The sequence below is a fragment of the Nannospalax galili genome, unplaced genomic scaffold (genome assembly GCF_000622305.1).
Source record: "Nannospalax galili isolate Female #2095 unplaced genomic scaffold, S.galili_v1.0 scaffold970, whole genome shotgun sequence".
NCBI lineage: Eukaryota > Metazoa > Chordata > Mammalia > Rodentia > Spalacidae > Nannospalax > Nannospalax galili.
The window spans coordinates 723,574-739,862 of NW_008328699.1; the positions used below are offsets into that span (position 1 = coordinate 723,574).

The 16,289-nt window shown below is 40.5% G+C and overlaps 1 protein-coding gene across 3 annotated transcripts in view; it reads left to right on the top strand.

The window, feature by feature from the left end:
- Sec24a (SEC24 homolog A, COPII coat complex component) overlaps positions 1–16,289 on the top strand; it is a 72,483-nt gene that overhangs the window by 10,541 nt on the left and 45,653 nt on the right. For 2 of the 3 annotated variants that reach the window (XM_029560893.1, XM_008827955.3), the window contains exons 3-7: positions 7,859–8,029; positions 12,182–12,259; positions 12,870–13,030; positions 14,107–14,279; positions 15,673–15,775. In XM_029560893.1, coding sequence (XP_029416753.1) covers positions 7,859–8,029; positions 12,182–12,259; positions 12,870–13,030; positions 14,107–14,279; positions 15,673–15,775 — 686 coding nt within the window. The remainder of the gene's footprint in view (positions 1–7,858; positions 8,030–12,181; positions 12,260–12,869; positions 13,031–14,106; positions 14,280–15,672; positions 15,776–16,289) is intronic. The other variant, XM_029560891.1, reaches the window with a different exon arrangement.

The window sequence follows — 16,289 nt, forward strand, 5'->3', positions numbered from 1 at the left end:
CAAAGAGATAAAAAAAAAAAATTTTTTTAATCTTTAAATAATTTCTCACACCTTGAATTAAATTCAAATTCATGAATCTTCTTGGTTTCTTTGCTTTGTAGGTATCTTGTTTTTCTTTCCTTTTTAAGGAGACAAGATCTTGCTATGTTGTCCAGACTGAGCTTCAACTCCTGGGCTCTAGCAATCCTGCCTCAGCCTCCCAAACATGGTTTTCCAAATTTTTTTTCTTTAAGTTTCTCTTAAGAGTTTTTTCAGGGACTTAGGTATGCCTGTGCAACCATTTCCTTAGGACTAGTGAGGTTCAGTAAATGGAGTCCCTCTTTCAGTCTAGTGAAGCTGAGCGAATCACTGTGGTCTGTCTTTGATCTTGATCTATGCTTATCTTTGGGGTTTGGCTACAGGGCAGTATTTTGGCTTAGAAGCTGTGCAGGATCCTTGAGAGATAGCTTAAAACAGATAGTGCTTCTGTGTCAGGAGTGCTATTGAGCATAACTGGTGACCAATTCAATAGAGATTTGTGTGTGTTTTCTCCTATGAGTTTTATAAGTTTAGCTTTTACATTTAAGTCTTTAATCACCATTTATTGAAAAAACTAGTCTTTCTCATTGGTATTGGCACCCTTGTTAAAATCCAGGCGATAGTAAGTTAAGAGTTTATTTCTGGACTCTGAATTTTTGTACCAAGCTTTAAAAAAAAATAATTTTTTTTTAATGGTCATTTTGAGACAAGGTCTCCCTGCAGCCCCAGCTGGAACTCTATGTAAACCAGACTGGCCTTGAACTCACAGAAATCTGCCTGCCTCTGCCTCCTGAGTGATGGGATTAAAGGCCTGTGCCACCACGCCTGGCTTGAGGTACTTTTTTGTATGTGTGGTGTTGGAGATCAAACCCACTTAGTGAGTGCTGGGCCATTGAACAGCATCCCTGTACCCTCAACCGTTTCAGTTACTGTAGCTTTGTAAGAGGCTTTGCATTAAGGAGGTGTGACTTCTGGTTTTTACTTTCAAGATTGTTTTGGCTCTTCTAGTTCCCTTGCATCTTTGTAAGCATTATAGGATCATCTTGTCACGTTTTACAAAAAAGCTAGTTTGGGATTGGGATATATGTGTGAAATCTGTATATCAGAAGGTGTTATTTTGAGCCTTAACAGAAGCTCTAAGGTAGAGCACTTTGACTCCTGTGTAGATGTGTTAAGTGAGACATAAGTGCTTAAACTTACAGACACCCCCACAGAGAAGGGGCTAGGTGTATAGGTATGGTAGTAGAAGCCTGTGATCCTAGCACTTGGTAGACCGTTACAAGAAAATCACAATTCAAAGCCATCCTGGGGTATATGGCATAAACCATTAACCCGAACCTAAAATAAACATATGGCTTGCTAAAAAAATTCTTGTTTTTCTTTTTTTTAAATTTATGTGTATGAGTATTTTGCCTGCATGTATGTAGATGCACCTCTGTTGTACAATGCCTACAGGGGCCAGAAGAGGGCGGGTCTTTTTTTTTTTTTTTCTTTTTGAGAGAGGGTCTCTCTGTAGCCCTAGCTGACCTGGAACTCACTATATAGACCAGGCTGGCCTTGAACTCACAGAAATGAGGGCTTTTTAACATATATGTGGGGAGAACACTCATACCCATAAAATAAATATAACTGAAAATTTAAAAGCTAAAGAAAGGGCACTGGAGAGATGGCTCAGCAGTTAAGAGCATTGACTGACCTTGCAGAGGACCCAGGTTTGGTTCCCAGCATCCACATGGTGGCTAACAACTGTTCAAAACTCCAATTCCAGGGTATCTCATGCCATCTTCTGTTCTCTGCGGCCACTGCATGACATGGGTGCACTTGCACACATGCAGGCATAACACTCAGACATATAAAATAAATTTTAAAAACATTTAAGAAACAAAAAAGCTGGAATGTTAAGCTAAGTGTGGCAGTTTATGCCTATAATCCTAGCACCTAGGAAGCTAAACCAGGAGACTTGCCATGCGTTCAAAGCCAGGCTAGCTACAGAATGAGACCCTGTCTCAAAAAACCAAAAACATTGGGTTGACAAGATGGCTTATCAGGTAAAGATACTTTCTGCCAAGTCCAAAGACTTGAGTTTGATCCCTGGGATCCACATGGTCTAGGAGAACCAATTCCAGAAATTCTCTGACCTCCACAGTGTGCTATGGTAGGGCTTAAGCCACACACGATGTAATTTTTAAAAGAAAAAAGAACTCAAGTTGTGAAGTTTATCAGCAAGTACCTTTTCTTGCTGAGCCATCTCATAGGCCCATGTCTTTAAAAACCAACCAAAAAAGAACCCTAAAAACTTATTTTGTCTCTTTAGTCTCTTTATTTTTTTATTTTAAATATTTTATTTATTATTTTTATTTTATATGTATGAATGTATTGCCTGCATGTATATATGAGTACAACCGTGTCATGCAATGCTGCGGAGGTCAGAAGAGGGCGTCGGATTCCCCTGGAACTGTAGTTAAGGACAGTTTGTAGCCACCATGTAGGTGCTGAGAATTGAACCCAGGTCCTTCTGCAAGAGCAGTCAGTGCTTTTAACTGCTGAGCCATCTCTCCAGCCCCAAAACTTATGTCTTATATCATGTTTTTAGTCTTCATGTTGTGTTCTGATTTATTTTCCTAGGGGGACCCACTTTTTAGCTTCCTTACATTAGTTAGCTTTAGGGGGTCTGAAAGGGTCTGAAAGGCCAAGTCTAAAATGTGTTGTAAATACAAATTGATTAACTTGACACTTGTCAAGCATGTGTGAGGCTCTGGGCTCAATCCCTAACACTGGAAAAAAAGAGGAATTACTAGTCTTAAAAAACAATTGTCAGCCAGGCGTGGTAGTGCACGCCTGTAGTCCCAGCACTTGGGAGACAGAGGCAGGCGGAACGCTGTGAGTTCAAGGCCAGCCTGGTCTACGTAAAAAGTTCCAGGACAGCTGGGGCTACAGGGAGACCCTGCTTCAAAAAGACAAAAAAAAAAGTCTATTTTATGAAATGCAGTATATTCTGAGATAAAAAATGTTCTTGGGAGGCAGAGGCAGGTTGATCTTTGTGAGTTTGAGGCCAGCCTGGTCTACATAGTGAGTTCCAGGACAGCTGGAGCTGCAGGGCGACCCTGTCTCAAAAAGACCAAAAAAAAAAAAAAAAAAAAGTTCTAAGAGTTATGATAGCTCTCTATAAACTTACCTATTAAACATTGAGTCATTGCATCTCTGTGGTCAGATATGTTACACATTCTCACTAATGCTGAGTTGGTAGTGTACCTTGTCCTTTGTTCCTTCTAACTGTCTACATTGTCATAGGTGTGTGGGTACTTTCTCCATAAGGGAGTTCCTTGGCAGTAATCATTATCTTGACTTTTTCCAGTGTGACACTGATTATTCTTGCTGAGAGCAGTAAGTTTTATTAATAACAAAAGTTTTTCAATTTGGTCCTGGAGAACTTAATAGTATAAAGGTACTTTTTCAAAATGTTCACATTTGGCTACATTTATTCCTTTAATTTTATAAAATAAATGTTTAATATAAGTAAAATGTATTACCTATATTACTTACAATCTCTGTTTTGCTTTTTTTTTAAATTTTTTAAAATTTGTCAGCCGGGTGTGGTGGTGCACGCCTGTAGTCGAGCACTTGGGAGGCAGAGACAGGTGGATCTCTGTGAGTTCAAGGCCAGCCTGGTCTACATAGTTCCAGGACAGCTGGGGCTACAGGGAGACCCTGCTTAAAAAAAAAAAAAAAAAAAAGACAAAAAATTTTTTTGTCTGTTTATTTCATGTATGCCTGCATGTGTATAACTGCATCTGTGTCCTGCAGTGCCCTTGGAGATCAGAAGAGAGTGTCACATCCTCTGGAACCTGGAGTTACAGACGGTTGTTAGCCACCATGTGGGTGCTGGGATTTGAACCCTGATCTTTCTGAAAGAACAGTCAGTTCTCTTAGCTGCTGAACCATCTCTCCAGCCCCTGCTTTTGTTTTTTATTTGTTTGTTTTTTGAGACAGTGTCTCCCTGTAACTCCAGCTGGCCTGGAATTCTCTGTGTAGGCCAGGATGGCTTAGAACCCAGAGATCCATCTGCCTCTGCCTCCCAAATGCTGGGATTAAAGGCATGTGCCCCCACAGCTGGCACAGGTGGTGTGGTACACACCTGTAATCTCAACACTGAGAGTCTGAGGCAGCAGGAGCATGAATTCTGGGCCAGCGTGGACTACATACTCTTTGTCTCAAAAAAACTGGAGAAGGGCTAGAGATAGAGCTTTGGTAGAATGCTTGCCTAGCATGCACCAAGTTTTGGGTTTGGATCCCTAGCTCCCCCACTCCCCATAACTGGACATGGTAGCATATGCACCTGGGAGGTGGAGGCAGGAAGATCAGAGTTCAAGGTCATCCTTGACTGTCATGTCTTGGAGCCCAGTCTGGGCTGTGTGAGACTCTTTCTCAAAAAACAGAAACCTGGGGCTGGAGAGATGGCTTAGCGGTTAAGAGCACTGACTGCTCTTGCAGGGAACCCGGGTTTGATTCCCAGCACCTACATGGCGGCTACAAACCGTCCTTAACCCCAGTTCCAAGGGAATCCGAAGCCCTCTTTTGACCTCTGCGGCATTGCACGACACGGGTGCAGTCACATACATGTAGGCAATACACTCATACACATAAAAAATAAAAATAATAAATAAAATATTGAAAAAACAAACCCCTGAAACCTTACTATAGTTTGAGGCATTTAACTCTAGTCATGTTTCTGGGATGACTAAGGCTACCATTGTGAAAGAAAATAAACATTTCTGTTTAAAAACCAATAAAACAAAACCTAACATACAATTGGAGAGGACAAAAAAGAATTAAAATTTTTTTTATTTATTATTTGTATTTATTCTATGTGTATGAGTGTATTGCCTGCATGTAATACCCATGTTGTGCAGTGCCAATGGAGGTCAGAAGAGAGTGTCAGTTCCCCTGGAACTAGAGTTACAGACCATTGTTAGCTGCCAAATGAGTGCTGGGAATCAGACCTAGGTCCTCTGCAAGAGCAGTCAGTGCTCTTAAACTGCTGAGCCATGTCTTCAGCCCCAAAGTAAAATTTTTTAAAATTACATTTTATCTAGTTATTGTATGTGTGTTCATGCCGTGACTCACATGTAGAGGTCTCAGAGAGGACAACAACTTGTCATAGTTGGTTCTCCTTCCATCATGTGGAACCTATAGGGATTGAACTCAGATTGTCAGGCTTGGCAGCAAGCACCTTTACTGGCTGAGCTATTTTTCTGGTCCAGGAGTAAAAGTACCCAGCTATCAGTGGTGTGTTATGGGCTTTGTAGACTTTGTTCCTCCTCTTTGGCAGTAAGAAGGTGGGACAGTGTAGTTAACTGAAAAAGACAAAATTCCTTTACTGAGCATCCGACCAGGCCAGGTGTTTGGTATATACCTGTAATTTGGCAATTGAAAGACTGAGACTGGAGGATTTCCAAATTCAAGAGTAGGCTGGGGTAGCCTCAGCTACAGAGTAAAAGCCTGTCTTAAAAAATAAAACAAGCAAACAAAAAAATATGTGATCGTGTTTTCCTCCCTTTGTTTTTATTTATTTGTACTAGAGTTGAATCCAGGGTCTAGAGCATGCAAGTCAGGCACACTACCGCTGAGCTATGTCCCTGGTCATGTTGTTTGTTTTGTTACAGGTTCTCCTTATGTAGCCCAAACTGGTCTCAAACTCCTGAGTGTTTTGCCTCATTCAGCCTCCTGAGTGCTGAGATTACAGGCATGTGCCACCAAGCACTGAAACTCATTTTCTTTTTTTCATTTTATAAAAACTTTAGTGAGAATTTCATACATGCATATAAGGTGTTTTGATCAAATCCATGCCCTCTCCTTCCCCTCCAACATTCTCCCCTCTGAGGAGGCAACCCTAAAATCTTTTAAGGATTAGATAAAAGTTCCCAAATACTTTTGACATTTTTGGACTTTGAAACAGAGTGTGTTGCTACGCGGCCTAAGGACATTTTGACTTTTAGCTCAGAAACTGACTACATTTCTTTGAGGTCTTTTTACCCTAACTGCCTAGCCAATTCCTACCTCCTGTTATCATGCCATCCTCTGAAGGGGTGACCCAAATTTTTGCCAATAGGGAATAGGGATGCAGACCATTCTGGCTTCTTCCATGCTAAACAGGGATGCAAGGTAGGGCAATTGGGGTACCCATTCAGTGGGTCTATCTAAAAGACTCCCAAATTGCATAACTCGTCTCTAAGGGAAAAAGAAAGTCCTTGAATCATGAATAGGAGATGTGAAGAAGTAAAGGCAAGAGAAACTCGGTTTCTTATGTGTATGAACAGAGGCCAGAGGGATCCGTTGTCCTCCTCCATCTCTCTCTGCCTTGTTCTTTTGTGGTAAGGTCTCTCCTTGAGCCTGAACTTGAGTTTTTCAGCCAGCCTGGCTGCCAGCATGCCCTAGCAATCCTCTCATTTCCATCATTTCCACCCACAACAGCATGCTAGCTTTACAGGACATGGCTGACTTGTTACATAGGTGCTGGGATCTGAGCTCAGGTCTTCATGGTTGTGCAGCAAAACCACTGAGCCATTTCTTTCTCTCTCTCTCTCTCTCTCTCTCTTTCTCTCTCTCTCTCTGTATTCTGGACACATGCAGACTTTTTTTTCTCCCAGTGAGCCATTTCTTTACCTACATAATTTTTTTTTTCTTTTTTGTTTTGAGATGGGGTCTCATGTAGCCCAGGCTGGTCTCAAACTCACTATCTAGTGAAAGAGAACCTTGGACTGATCTTTCTCCTCTGCCTCTCAAGTGCTAGAGTTATAAGATGCCACTTTGCCTGGCCCTGGTTTCTGTTTTGGAGACAAGGTCTCACTGTGTCTAATGCTGGCCTGGAACACCTCAGTGATCTGTCCTCTGCCTTCTGAGTGCTAGGATTACAGGCCAGCCAAGCCACTATGCCCAGCTTCTCTTGATTATTTGAACACTTACCATGTGCCTACCACTGTGGGTTTTTTGTTTGTTTTTCAGTGCTGGGGATCAAACTTAGGGCCTTGAGTAGACTAGGTAAGTGCTTCACCTGAGCTCCGTCCCTGTCAAATCGATGAAATATTTAAGGCACCATTGAAGGTGTACTAGGGGATGTAGCTTCATGGTAGAATGTTTGCCTAGTATGTTTGAAACCCAAAATTCAGTCCCTAGGACTCAAAAAAAAAAAAAGCAGTGTACAAATTTGTAATTTTTTTCAAAAGCAGAATGAGTACAGATTTATTAAGGAAAAGTGAGAAATAACTCCCCAGAGTGGTGAACTCCAAGGGAAGAAGGAACACCGTATAATCTCATTTTTAAAGGTTGTGTCATAATAAAACAAAATGAAATAAAAATTGAACGCTCACTACAATGTTCCTGTTTTGTTTTTGTAAGACAGGGTCTCACTATGTAGCCCTAGCTAAGACTACAGGTTGCTGATTTATTTTTACTGCTTTAAGAACTGACAGACCACTGGGTGTGGTGGTACATGCCTTTAATCCCAGCACTCAGGTGGATCTCTGTGAGATCAAGACCAGCCTGGTCTACATAGCCAGTACCAGGCCAGCTGGGGCTACAGGAAGACCCTGACTCAAAAAGACCAAAAAAAAAAAAAAAAAAAAAAAAAAAAAAAAATTGACAGACAAGAAGCATAGTAGAAGAAAGTTAGAAATCTATAAACTACTACAGAGTTAAAAATTTAGGAAGTTAACATATTTCTATGGATTTGTTAGTGACTACTTTATTAAAATGTAAAGTTAAAAGTCTGTTCAACTTTAGTAAACTGTTTGGGGCCTTTTTCTTAAGTTCTTATGTGACCTGAAAACCCATGTTTCCATAGGTTCTGCACTTCCCTTACAGAATCCACCTCTGCCTACCAGTTTTCAGCCAGGAGCTCCTCCTGGGCCCTCTCCAGCTGGAGGTCCACCTCCAGTAAGGGGCCTCATGTCCCAGAAACCACCTCCTAGAGTTGTACCCCCACCTTCATTTAATTCATCTATCAACCAAGAAGGTAAGAAAATCAAAAAGCAAAGTCATTTCTTAAATTTTTAACTCAGGACAGAAAGAATCATGTTTCTAAAAAACCCAGTTTGAATTAGAAATAGGCTTCAGGAATTCTTAAATTCTGGGGCTAGGAAGATGACTCAGTTTGTAAAACACTTCCCATGTAAGCAGGAAAACCTGAATTCAAGTTCCTAGCACCCATGTAAAAAAAAAAAAAAAAGCCAGGCACAGCTATGTATGTCTATAATCTCAGCACTGGGGAGATGGATACAGATGGGGCTCTGGAAATTATTGGCCATCCAGCCTCATCAAATTGGTGAACTCTGGCCGGATTCAGTGAGAGACCTTGTCTTGAAATATAAGGTAGAGGCTAGGGAGATGGCTCAGTGGGAAAAAAGCACTGTGCAAGTGTGAAGACCTGTCCAGCACTCACATTAAAAACTAGTCGCAGTGCAGGCCAGTAGCATGGGAAGTAGAGACAGGAGGATCCCTGAGCCAGTCTAGCAAGCTCCAGGTTCACTGAGAGACTTTGTCTCAAAAATTAGGGAGAAGTCAGGTGTGGTGGCTCATGCCTTTAATACCAGCAGAGACAAGTGGATCTCTGTGACATTGAGGCCAGCCTAGTCTACATAGTGAGTTTCAGGCCAGCTGGGGCTACAGGGAGAACCCCTGACTTGCACATGCACATGTACACTCATAAAATGCACACACATATATAAGAATCAAGATTCTTTATTTCAGTGATTGTTCTCTAGACTAAAGGAGTTATAGCTTATTTATTTATGATCTTTGCTCTCTACCCATGAGTTCCACATCTGAGGATTCAACAGACCCTGGATCAAAAATTTTTAAAAATTTTCATATACAAACATACACAGACTTTATCTTGACGTTGTTCTCTATTTACATAGCATTGTAAATAGTAAATGTATTTGTAAATGCTCTGATCTAAACTATGTAGAGATTTAGAAGCACTATACCTTAAATGTCCTGAGCATCTACAGAGTTTGGTGTCCTCAGGGTTCTTACAACAGCACCCCAAGAATAATGAAGGATAGCTCTGTTACTTTCAAATTAAGTTTAGATACTCTCATAATTTTATTTTCTTCAACTTAAGTAGTAATTTTGATAAGTTTTGTTTTGTTTTGCATTTGTTGTGGTTGAAACCCAGTCTCATGTAGCCCAGACTAGCCTTGAACTTGCTGTGTAGTTGAGGATAACCTTGAACTCCTGATTCTCCTTTCTCCACCTCTCAAGTGCTGGGGTTACATGTGTGTACTATCACACTGGGTTTTATGTGATGCTGGGGATTGAACTCCAGGACCTCATGCATGCTTGGCAAGCACTGTACCAGCTGAGCTTATCTTCATCCCAATCCTAATTTTTGCTTTTCCCCCAATTGACCCCAGTTGCAGCTTTGTTTTGTGTGCTATTATAGCACACATGTGGAGGTCAGAGGACAACTTTCAGGAGTCAGTTCTCGCCATTATGTGGATTCTGTGGATGAAAGTAAGGTTGTTAGGCTTGGTGACATTTTTACCTACTGAGCCATCTCATTAGCCCTAATTTTGATTTTTTATTTATTTATTTTATTATTATTATTATTATTTTCGGTCTGGGTCTCCCTGTAGCCCCAGCTGGCCTGGAACTCACTATGTAGGCCAGGCTGGCCTTAAACAATTTTTACTTTTTATTTTTTTTTTAAAAGATGCATGCTGTGGGGGCTAGGCAGATGGCTCAGTGGTTTAGAGTGCTTATTGCTCTTGCAGAGGACCTGACTTCAGTTCCCAGCACCTATGTTAGGTGGCTTATGACCACCTATAACTGCAGTTCCAGGACAACCCAACTCATGTGCACATACCCACAGACATACACACCTATAACTGCAGTTCCAGAACATTGAACTCATGTGCACACACCCACAGACATACACCTAAATTTTTAAAAATTTTTAGTTATTGCTTACTTTTATTTTATGTGTATGAGTGTATTGCCTGCATGTATGTAAGTATACCCATGTCACGCAATGCCAGTGGAGGTCAGGAGAGGTTGTCAGATTCCCCTGGAACTGGAGTTATAGGTGGTTGTTAGCTGCCATGTATATGCTGGGAATTGAACCTGGGTCCTCTGCAAGAGTAGCCAGTGCTCTTAACCAGTGCTCTTTCTAGCCCCAAATTAAAAAAATTTTAAATCTAGAAAAATGTCTGTTCATATCATTTGCCAGTGAATATTTGACATTTTCAAACATTTTACTATTTATATATTTACTTATTTATTTAATTTTGAGACAGAGCCTTACTTTGTAGCTCAAGCTAGCTGTGAACTTGTGATCTTGTCTGTGTCAGCCTTTTCAGTGCTGGGGTTACAGTCATGTGCCACTATGCAAGGTTAATATTTGACTTTTTTTCCATGTAGCCCCAGCTGGCCTGGAACCCACTATGTAGATCAGGCTGGCCTTGAACACATAGAGACCTGCCTGCCTTTGCCTCCCAAGTGCTGGGATTAAAGGTGTGCGCCACCACGCCCGACTTTAACATTTGACTTTTTTTTTTCCCCTGTCTTTTTGAGACAGGGCCTCCCTGTAGCCCCCAGCTGTCCTAGAACTCACTATGTAGACTAGGCTGGCCTTGAATTCACAGAGATCCACCTGCCCCTGCCTCCTAGGTGCTGGGATTAAAGGCGTGTGGCACCATGCCTGGCAATTTGACTTTTTAAGAAAGGATTTCTTTTATTGGGGGGCGGGGGGCTCATTTACTTTATTTATTTCTGAATAAGAATCATGAGTTGTAACTTAATACCAGTTGCTGAGACCTACATGTACCCAATTTTGTAATGGGGAGGGAAGGTCATAATAGAAAGAAGAAAATACAAAAGGGAGGAAACTGTGCACATCTCTAGCTCAGCATCAACAAGCTGAAGCTCAGCATCCACCAGAGTTCCCATGTAGAAATGCGTGGTGATGAAAGTAGTGAAGGCAGGATGCAAGGAAGATGCTCATGTCCCATGTCTGAAATGTCCCCCTGACAATTTCTGCATCTACCAGCCTCCCAAATTACACTGAAAGTTTCATAGTATTGCCCTTGACTGTTTCCTGCCTAACTGTTGGCAGGTGTACTTCTCCGCCCCTCTCATATGTGTGGTCGTGCTAATTGGCCAGATTTTCTGGAAGGACATTGTTCTTACTTCTTCTGCCTGGCTATGCTAGGTGGTTTTTATTATTTTTTTTTTTATTTTTTTTTATTTTTTTTGAGACGGGGTCTCCCCACAGCTCCAGCTGACCTGGAACTCACTATGTAGACCAAGCTGGCCTTGAACTCACAGAGATCTGCCTGCCTCTGCCTCCCCAGTGCTGGGACTAAAGGTGTGCACCACCACACTCAGCCAGTTTTTATTATTATTATTATTATTTTTTTTTTTTTGGTCTTTTTGAGATAGTCTCCTTGTAGCCCCAGCTGTACTAAAACTAACTATGTAGACCAGGCTGGCCTTGAACTCACAAAGATCCGCCTGCCTCTGCCTCCCAAGTGCTGGGATTAAAAGCATGTGCCACCACGCCCGGCCATAGTTTTTATTATTTTTAACTATGTGTATGAGTGTAGATATGTGCACTTGAGTGCAGGTGCCTACAGAGGCCAGAGTCATTGAATCCCCCTGGAACTGGAGTTACAAGCAGTTGTGAGCCACTGATGTTGGTGCTGGAAACCAAACTCAGGTCCTCTGGAAGAGCTGTACAGTATGTGTTCTGAACTGCCGAGCCATCTCTCCAGCCCTAAGATTTGACGTTCATAGGCTGTGGTTTAAATTATTTGCTCTGGTTTATCTAAAATTTCATTTTATGTTGTTGTTGTTATTATTATTATTAGTAGTAGTAATAATAATAGTAGTAGTAGTAGTAGTAGTAGTAGTAGTAGTAGTAGTAGTATTTGGGGGGTTGAGATAGGATCTTACTATATAGCCCTGGCTGGCCTAGAACTTACTTATGTAGGACAGGCTGGCCTCAAACTCACAGCAATCTGTCTGTCTCCTCCTGAGTGCTGGGTTTAAAGGTATGTGTCTCCATGTCTGGCAGGTATCTAAAATTTTAGATACTAGTTAATATCTTGAAGAAATTATAAGTAATCATTCTAATTTAAATCTTGTTGATGAACTTCCCTTTTAGGTATTACATCAAATGCCAATAATGGCTCTATGGTGGCCCATAGTACTTATGATGAAATTGAAGGAGGTGGCTTCTTGGGTGAGATGCTGCGAAAGTTTTTTCTGCCCTTCCTTCTTTCTTTCTAAGTCTTTTTTTTTTTTTTCTGATATAGAAGTAATGTGTTCATTATAGGAAACTAAGAAAAAAAACTTGATCCTGTGGTACACATACCTACTATTAACATTTTTTACTTCTGTGCATTCAGTTTCTTTCTCCTTTTAGATTTGGAGTTAGGGACTTTATTATTACTATGTCATGACTGTGAGGTATTTTACTCACTTAGATATATTTAAACTTATGTAGCCAAACCCCTAAATGGCATTTAGGTTGTTTTCATTAAAGTTGTTTGAAATGAAAATTTAGTCCGAATATAAAATTTACTATACTAATATGAAAGCAAATTAACTATTCCAAGTTTACTTTTGTTTGCTTGTAGCTATTGTCTGCAGCAGCTAGACTTGTCATTGGCATTACTATGTTGCTAATGATTATTGATCTTTAATGATTATTTTATTTATCTTGATAAACAAAAGTATTAGATTAATTCAAAGGAATTTGGTGTTTTAATTCCCATAACTTAATGGGTCTTTATTGTGATTTGAAGTATTCTGGAGTATAAAGTAGAACTTAAAAGTTACCTTGTTTCTAGCAACACCACAGCTTACTAATCAGAATCCCAAAACGAGTCGAAGTGTTGGGTATGCATATCCCTCCTTGCCACCTGGCTACCAGAACACAGCACCACCTAGTGCAACTGGAATGCCACCTTCATCCTTGAATTATCCAAGTGGTCCCCAGGCCTTTACTCAGGTAAACTTTTTTTTTAAAACTTACTTTCCCTTTTGGTTCAAACTATATATACATAGTGAAAGTTTATAAGGTATATTGAACATTTTTATAACCATTTGGAACAATAATGAATATATGAGTATTTCTTTTTTTTTTTTTTTTGGTCTTTTTGAGACAGGGTCTCCCTGTAGCTCCAGCTGACCTGGAACTATGTAGACCAGGCTGGCCTTGAACTCACAGAGATCCGCCTGGCTCTGCGTGTGCCATCACGCCCAGCTACAATAATGAGTGTTTCATAAAGCTTTTTAAGAAAATACTTATTCATTCATTCATTCATTTATGTATTTATGTCTGTTTGAGACAGGGTCTCTCTGTACCCCTAGCTGTCCTGGAACTCACTATGTAGACCAGGCTGGCCTTGAATTCACAGAGATCCACTTGCCTCTGCCTCCCGAGTGCTGGGATTAAAGGCATATGTCACCATGCCCGGCCATTATTTTTTTATTTTATGTGTGCAAGTGTATTACCTGCATGTGTACCCGTGTTGTACAATGCCTGCAGAGGTCAGAAGAGGACGTTAAATTCTTCTAGAACTGGATTTACAGGTGATTGTTAGCTGCCATGTAGGTACAGGGAATTGAACCCAGGTCCTCTGCAAGAGCAGTCAGTGATCTTAATCACTGAGCCATCTCTCTAGCCCTTATAAATAAAGCTTTTGGGGGGGAGGGGGGTCTTTTTGATATCTTCCTTTAGCCCCAGCAGACCTGGAACTCACTATGTAGACCAGGCTGGCATTGAACTCAAGAGATCCTCCTGTCTCTGCCTCCCTAGTGCTGGGATTAAAGGCATGCACCACTACGCCCAGCCTTTACTTTTCCTATTTAGAAAATAGGAAGTCTCTCCACACTTAAAAAGGTTGCTTATGGCTGGGCGTGGTGGCACATGCCTTTAATCCCAGCACTCAGGAGGCAGAGGCAGGCGGGTCTCTGTGAGTTCAACGCCAGCCTGGTCTACATAGTTCCAGGACAGCTGGAGCTACAGGGAAACCCTGTCTCAAAAAGACAAAAAAAAGTTGCTTACTTGAACTGTGTCTATAGACTCCCTTAGGTGCTAATCATTTAAATGCAAGCATGAGTGGGTTAAGTCTACATCCAGAGGGTCTACGAGTTGTCAATCTTCTTCAAGAAAGGAACATGCTTCCCTCAACACCTGTGCAGCCTCCAGTTCCAAATTTGCATGAAGACATCCAGAAACTCAACTGTAACCCAGAGTAAGGCTTCAATTAACATTTCTTATTAAATACGACTATGATTCCTATTCTAAGTTTTCTGGTATGGCTTTTCTCTTTTTGTAAGTATTATGAATGGCCGTAAAGTAAACTAGGACTCTAGAAGGTAGGACTCTGTTACTTGCTTATTTGAGAGTTGAAATGTTCTAAATTAAGAAATGGGTTATAGCCCTTGAGCTGATTGTTGCTTTTATTAGCTTGATTAAAAATTTAATCACTGTCATTAATACAGCTTCATTCCAAAGTATAGGGATTTGTTTGTTTATAGTTCTTTCTTTGCTGTTCGTTTGCTTATAGAGACAGGATCTTATGTAAGCTAGGCTAACCTCAAACTCAACTATGTAGCCAGGGATCCACACTTTGATCCAGGTCTTTTTTTATATATTTTATTTTATTATTTTTATTTTATGTGTATGTGTGTATTGCCTCCATGTGCATAAGTGTACCTGTATCATGCAGTGCCTGCAGAGGTCAGAAGAGGGTGTCGGATCCCCTGGAACTGGAGTTACGGACAGTTGTTAGCTGCCATGTGGGTGCTGGAATTCAAACCCAGGTCTTCTGCAAGAACATTCAGTGTTCTTAACCACTGAGCCAGCTCTCCAGCCCCTCAAATGTGATTTTCTGTGGTTTAACCTCCTAGGTTAAGGATGTGACATTCAGCATAGCTTTTTATTCCCTAAATAATTGCTACAAATTTAAAAGTATGTGGTAAAGACTCATAAATTGTATAAGATTTTTGTTACAAAATATTTTTTGTTATTTTGAAATAATATTTTTAGTGCCTTTAGTAAAACTGCTCTGAAACAAACTTTGACTTGGTAAAGTGGCACATACCTATAACCCTAGCTATTTGGTAGACTGAATGAGGTAGGATCACTGAGCCTGGGAGAAGAGAGGCTGTTCTTTATTTATGGGTAGGTCATAGACATAATTTTTTATTTAGTTTCTTTTTTGTTTTTGTTTTTTCGGTCTTTTTTTGAGACAGGGTCTCCCTGTAGCCACAGCTGGCCTGGATTCCCTCTGTAGACCAGGCTAGCCTTGAACTCACAGAGCTCTGCCTGCCTCTGCCTCCCAAGTGCTGGGACTAAAGGTGTGCACCCCCACGCCTGGCTTTTTATTTAGTTTCTTAAGATCTGGTCTCACTGTAGCCCAGGCTGACTTCAAACATGTAATCCATATGCCTAGACTTGGGTGCTAGACTCACAGGTGTGCTCCATCACACCTAGCAACTTAACTATTTTGAATGGTATAAAATTTGAGAATCTATGAATCATTTGCAATCTGATCTCATATTAAAAGATGCATCCTTTCTCTTTTTTCCCCACAAAATAACAATAGCAGCAATTGATAAATGTGTGTTTTTTTTTTTCAATAGGTTATTTCGATGCACGCTGACTAGCATTCCTCAGACTCAGGCCTTACTGAATAAAGCCAAACTTCCTTTGGGGCTACTGCTTCATCCTTTCAAAGATCTAGTGGTATGTTTCTTTAGTGAAAGTAAATGTCTTGTGGAAAATCATCTAAGTCGTGAAAATATGCTACAATAATTTAGGAATGAAACACAATTTGTTTGGGCTATATTTAGGACTATGACTGCTGCTACAGAATTGTTTTATTTTTTAATTTGTAATTCAACAAAGTTGTATTACAGCCTTAAAAACCAAGTATGAAAGAAGTATTATTGAAAAATCCAAGAGATGCTGTGTAGGCTGCACATCTTAAAAGAAAAAAATAAATAAATGAAGCCAGGGTTGGTGGTGCACACTTGGTATCCCAACACCCAGGAGGCTAAGACAGGGTTTTGAGTTTGAGACAAACCTTGGCTACATATTGAGACACTGTTCAAAAAAAGTAAATAAAAAACTGTACTGTTTTGTAATTTACCCATTAAAGTACTTTATCCTAGTCTCCCCATTCTACTATTCTTGGAGTGAAATTGTTCTAAGAAGTTGCCACCCATAAGTAAATAAATAAATAAAATGGAAGTGATTC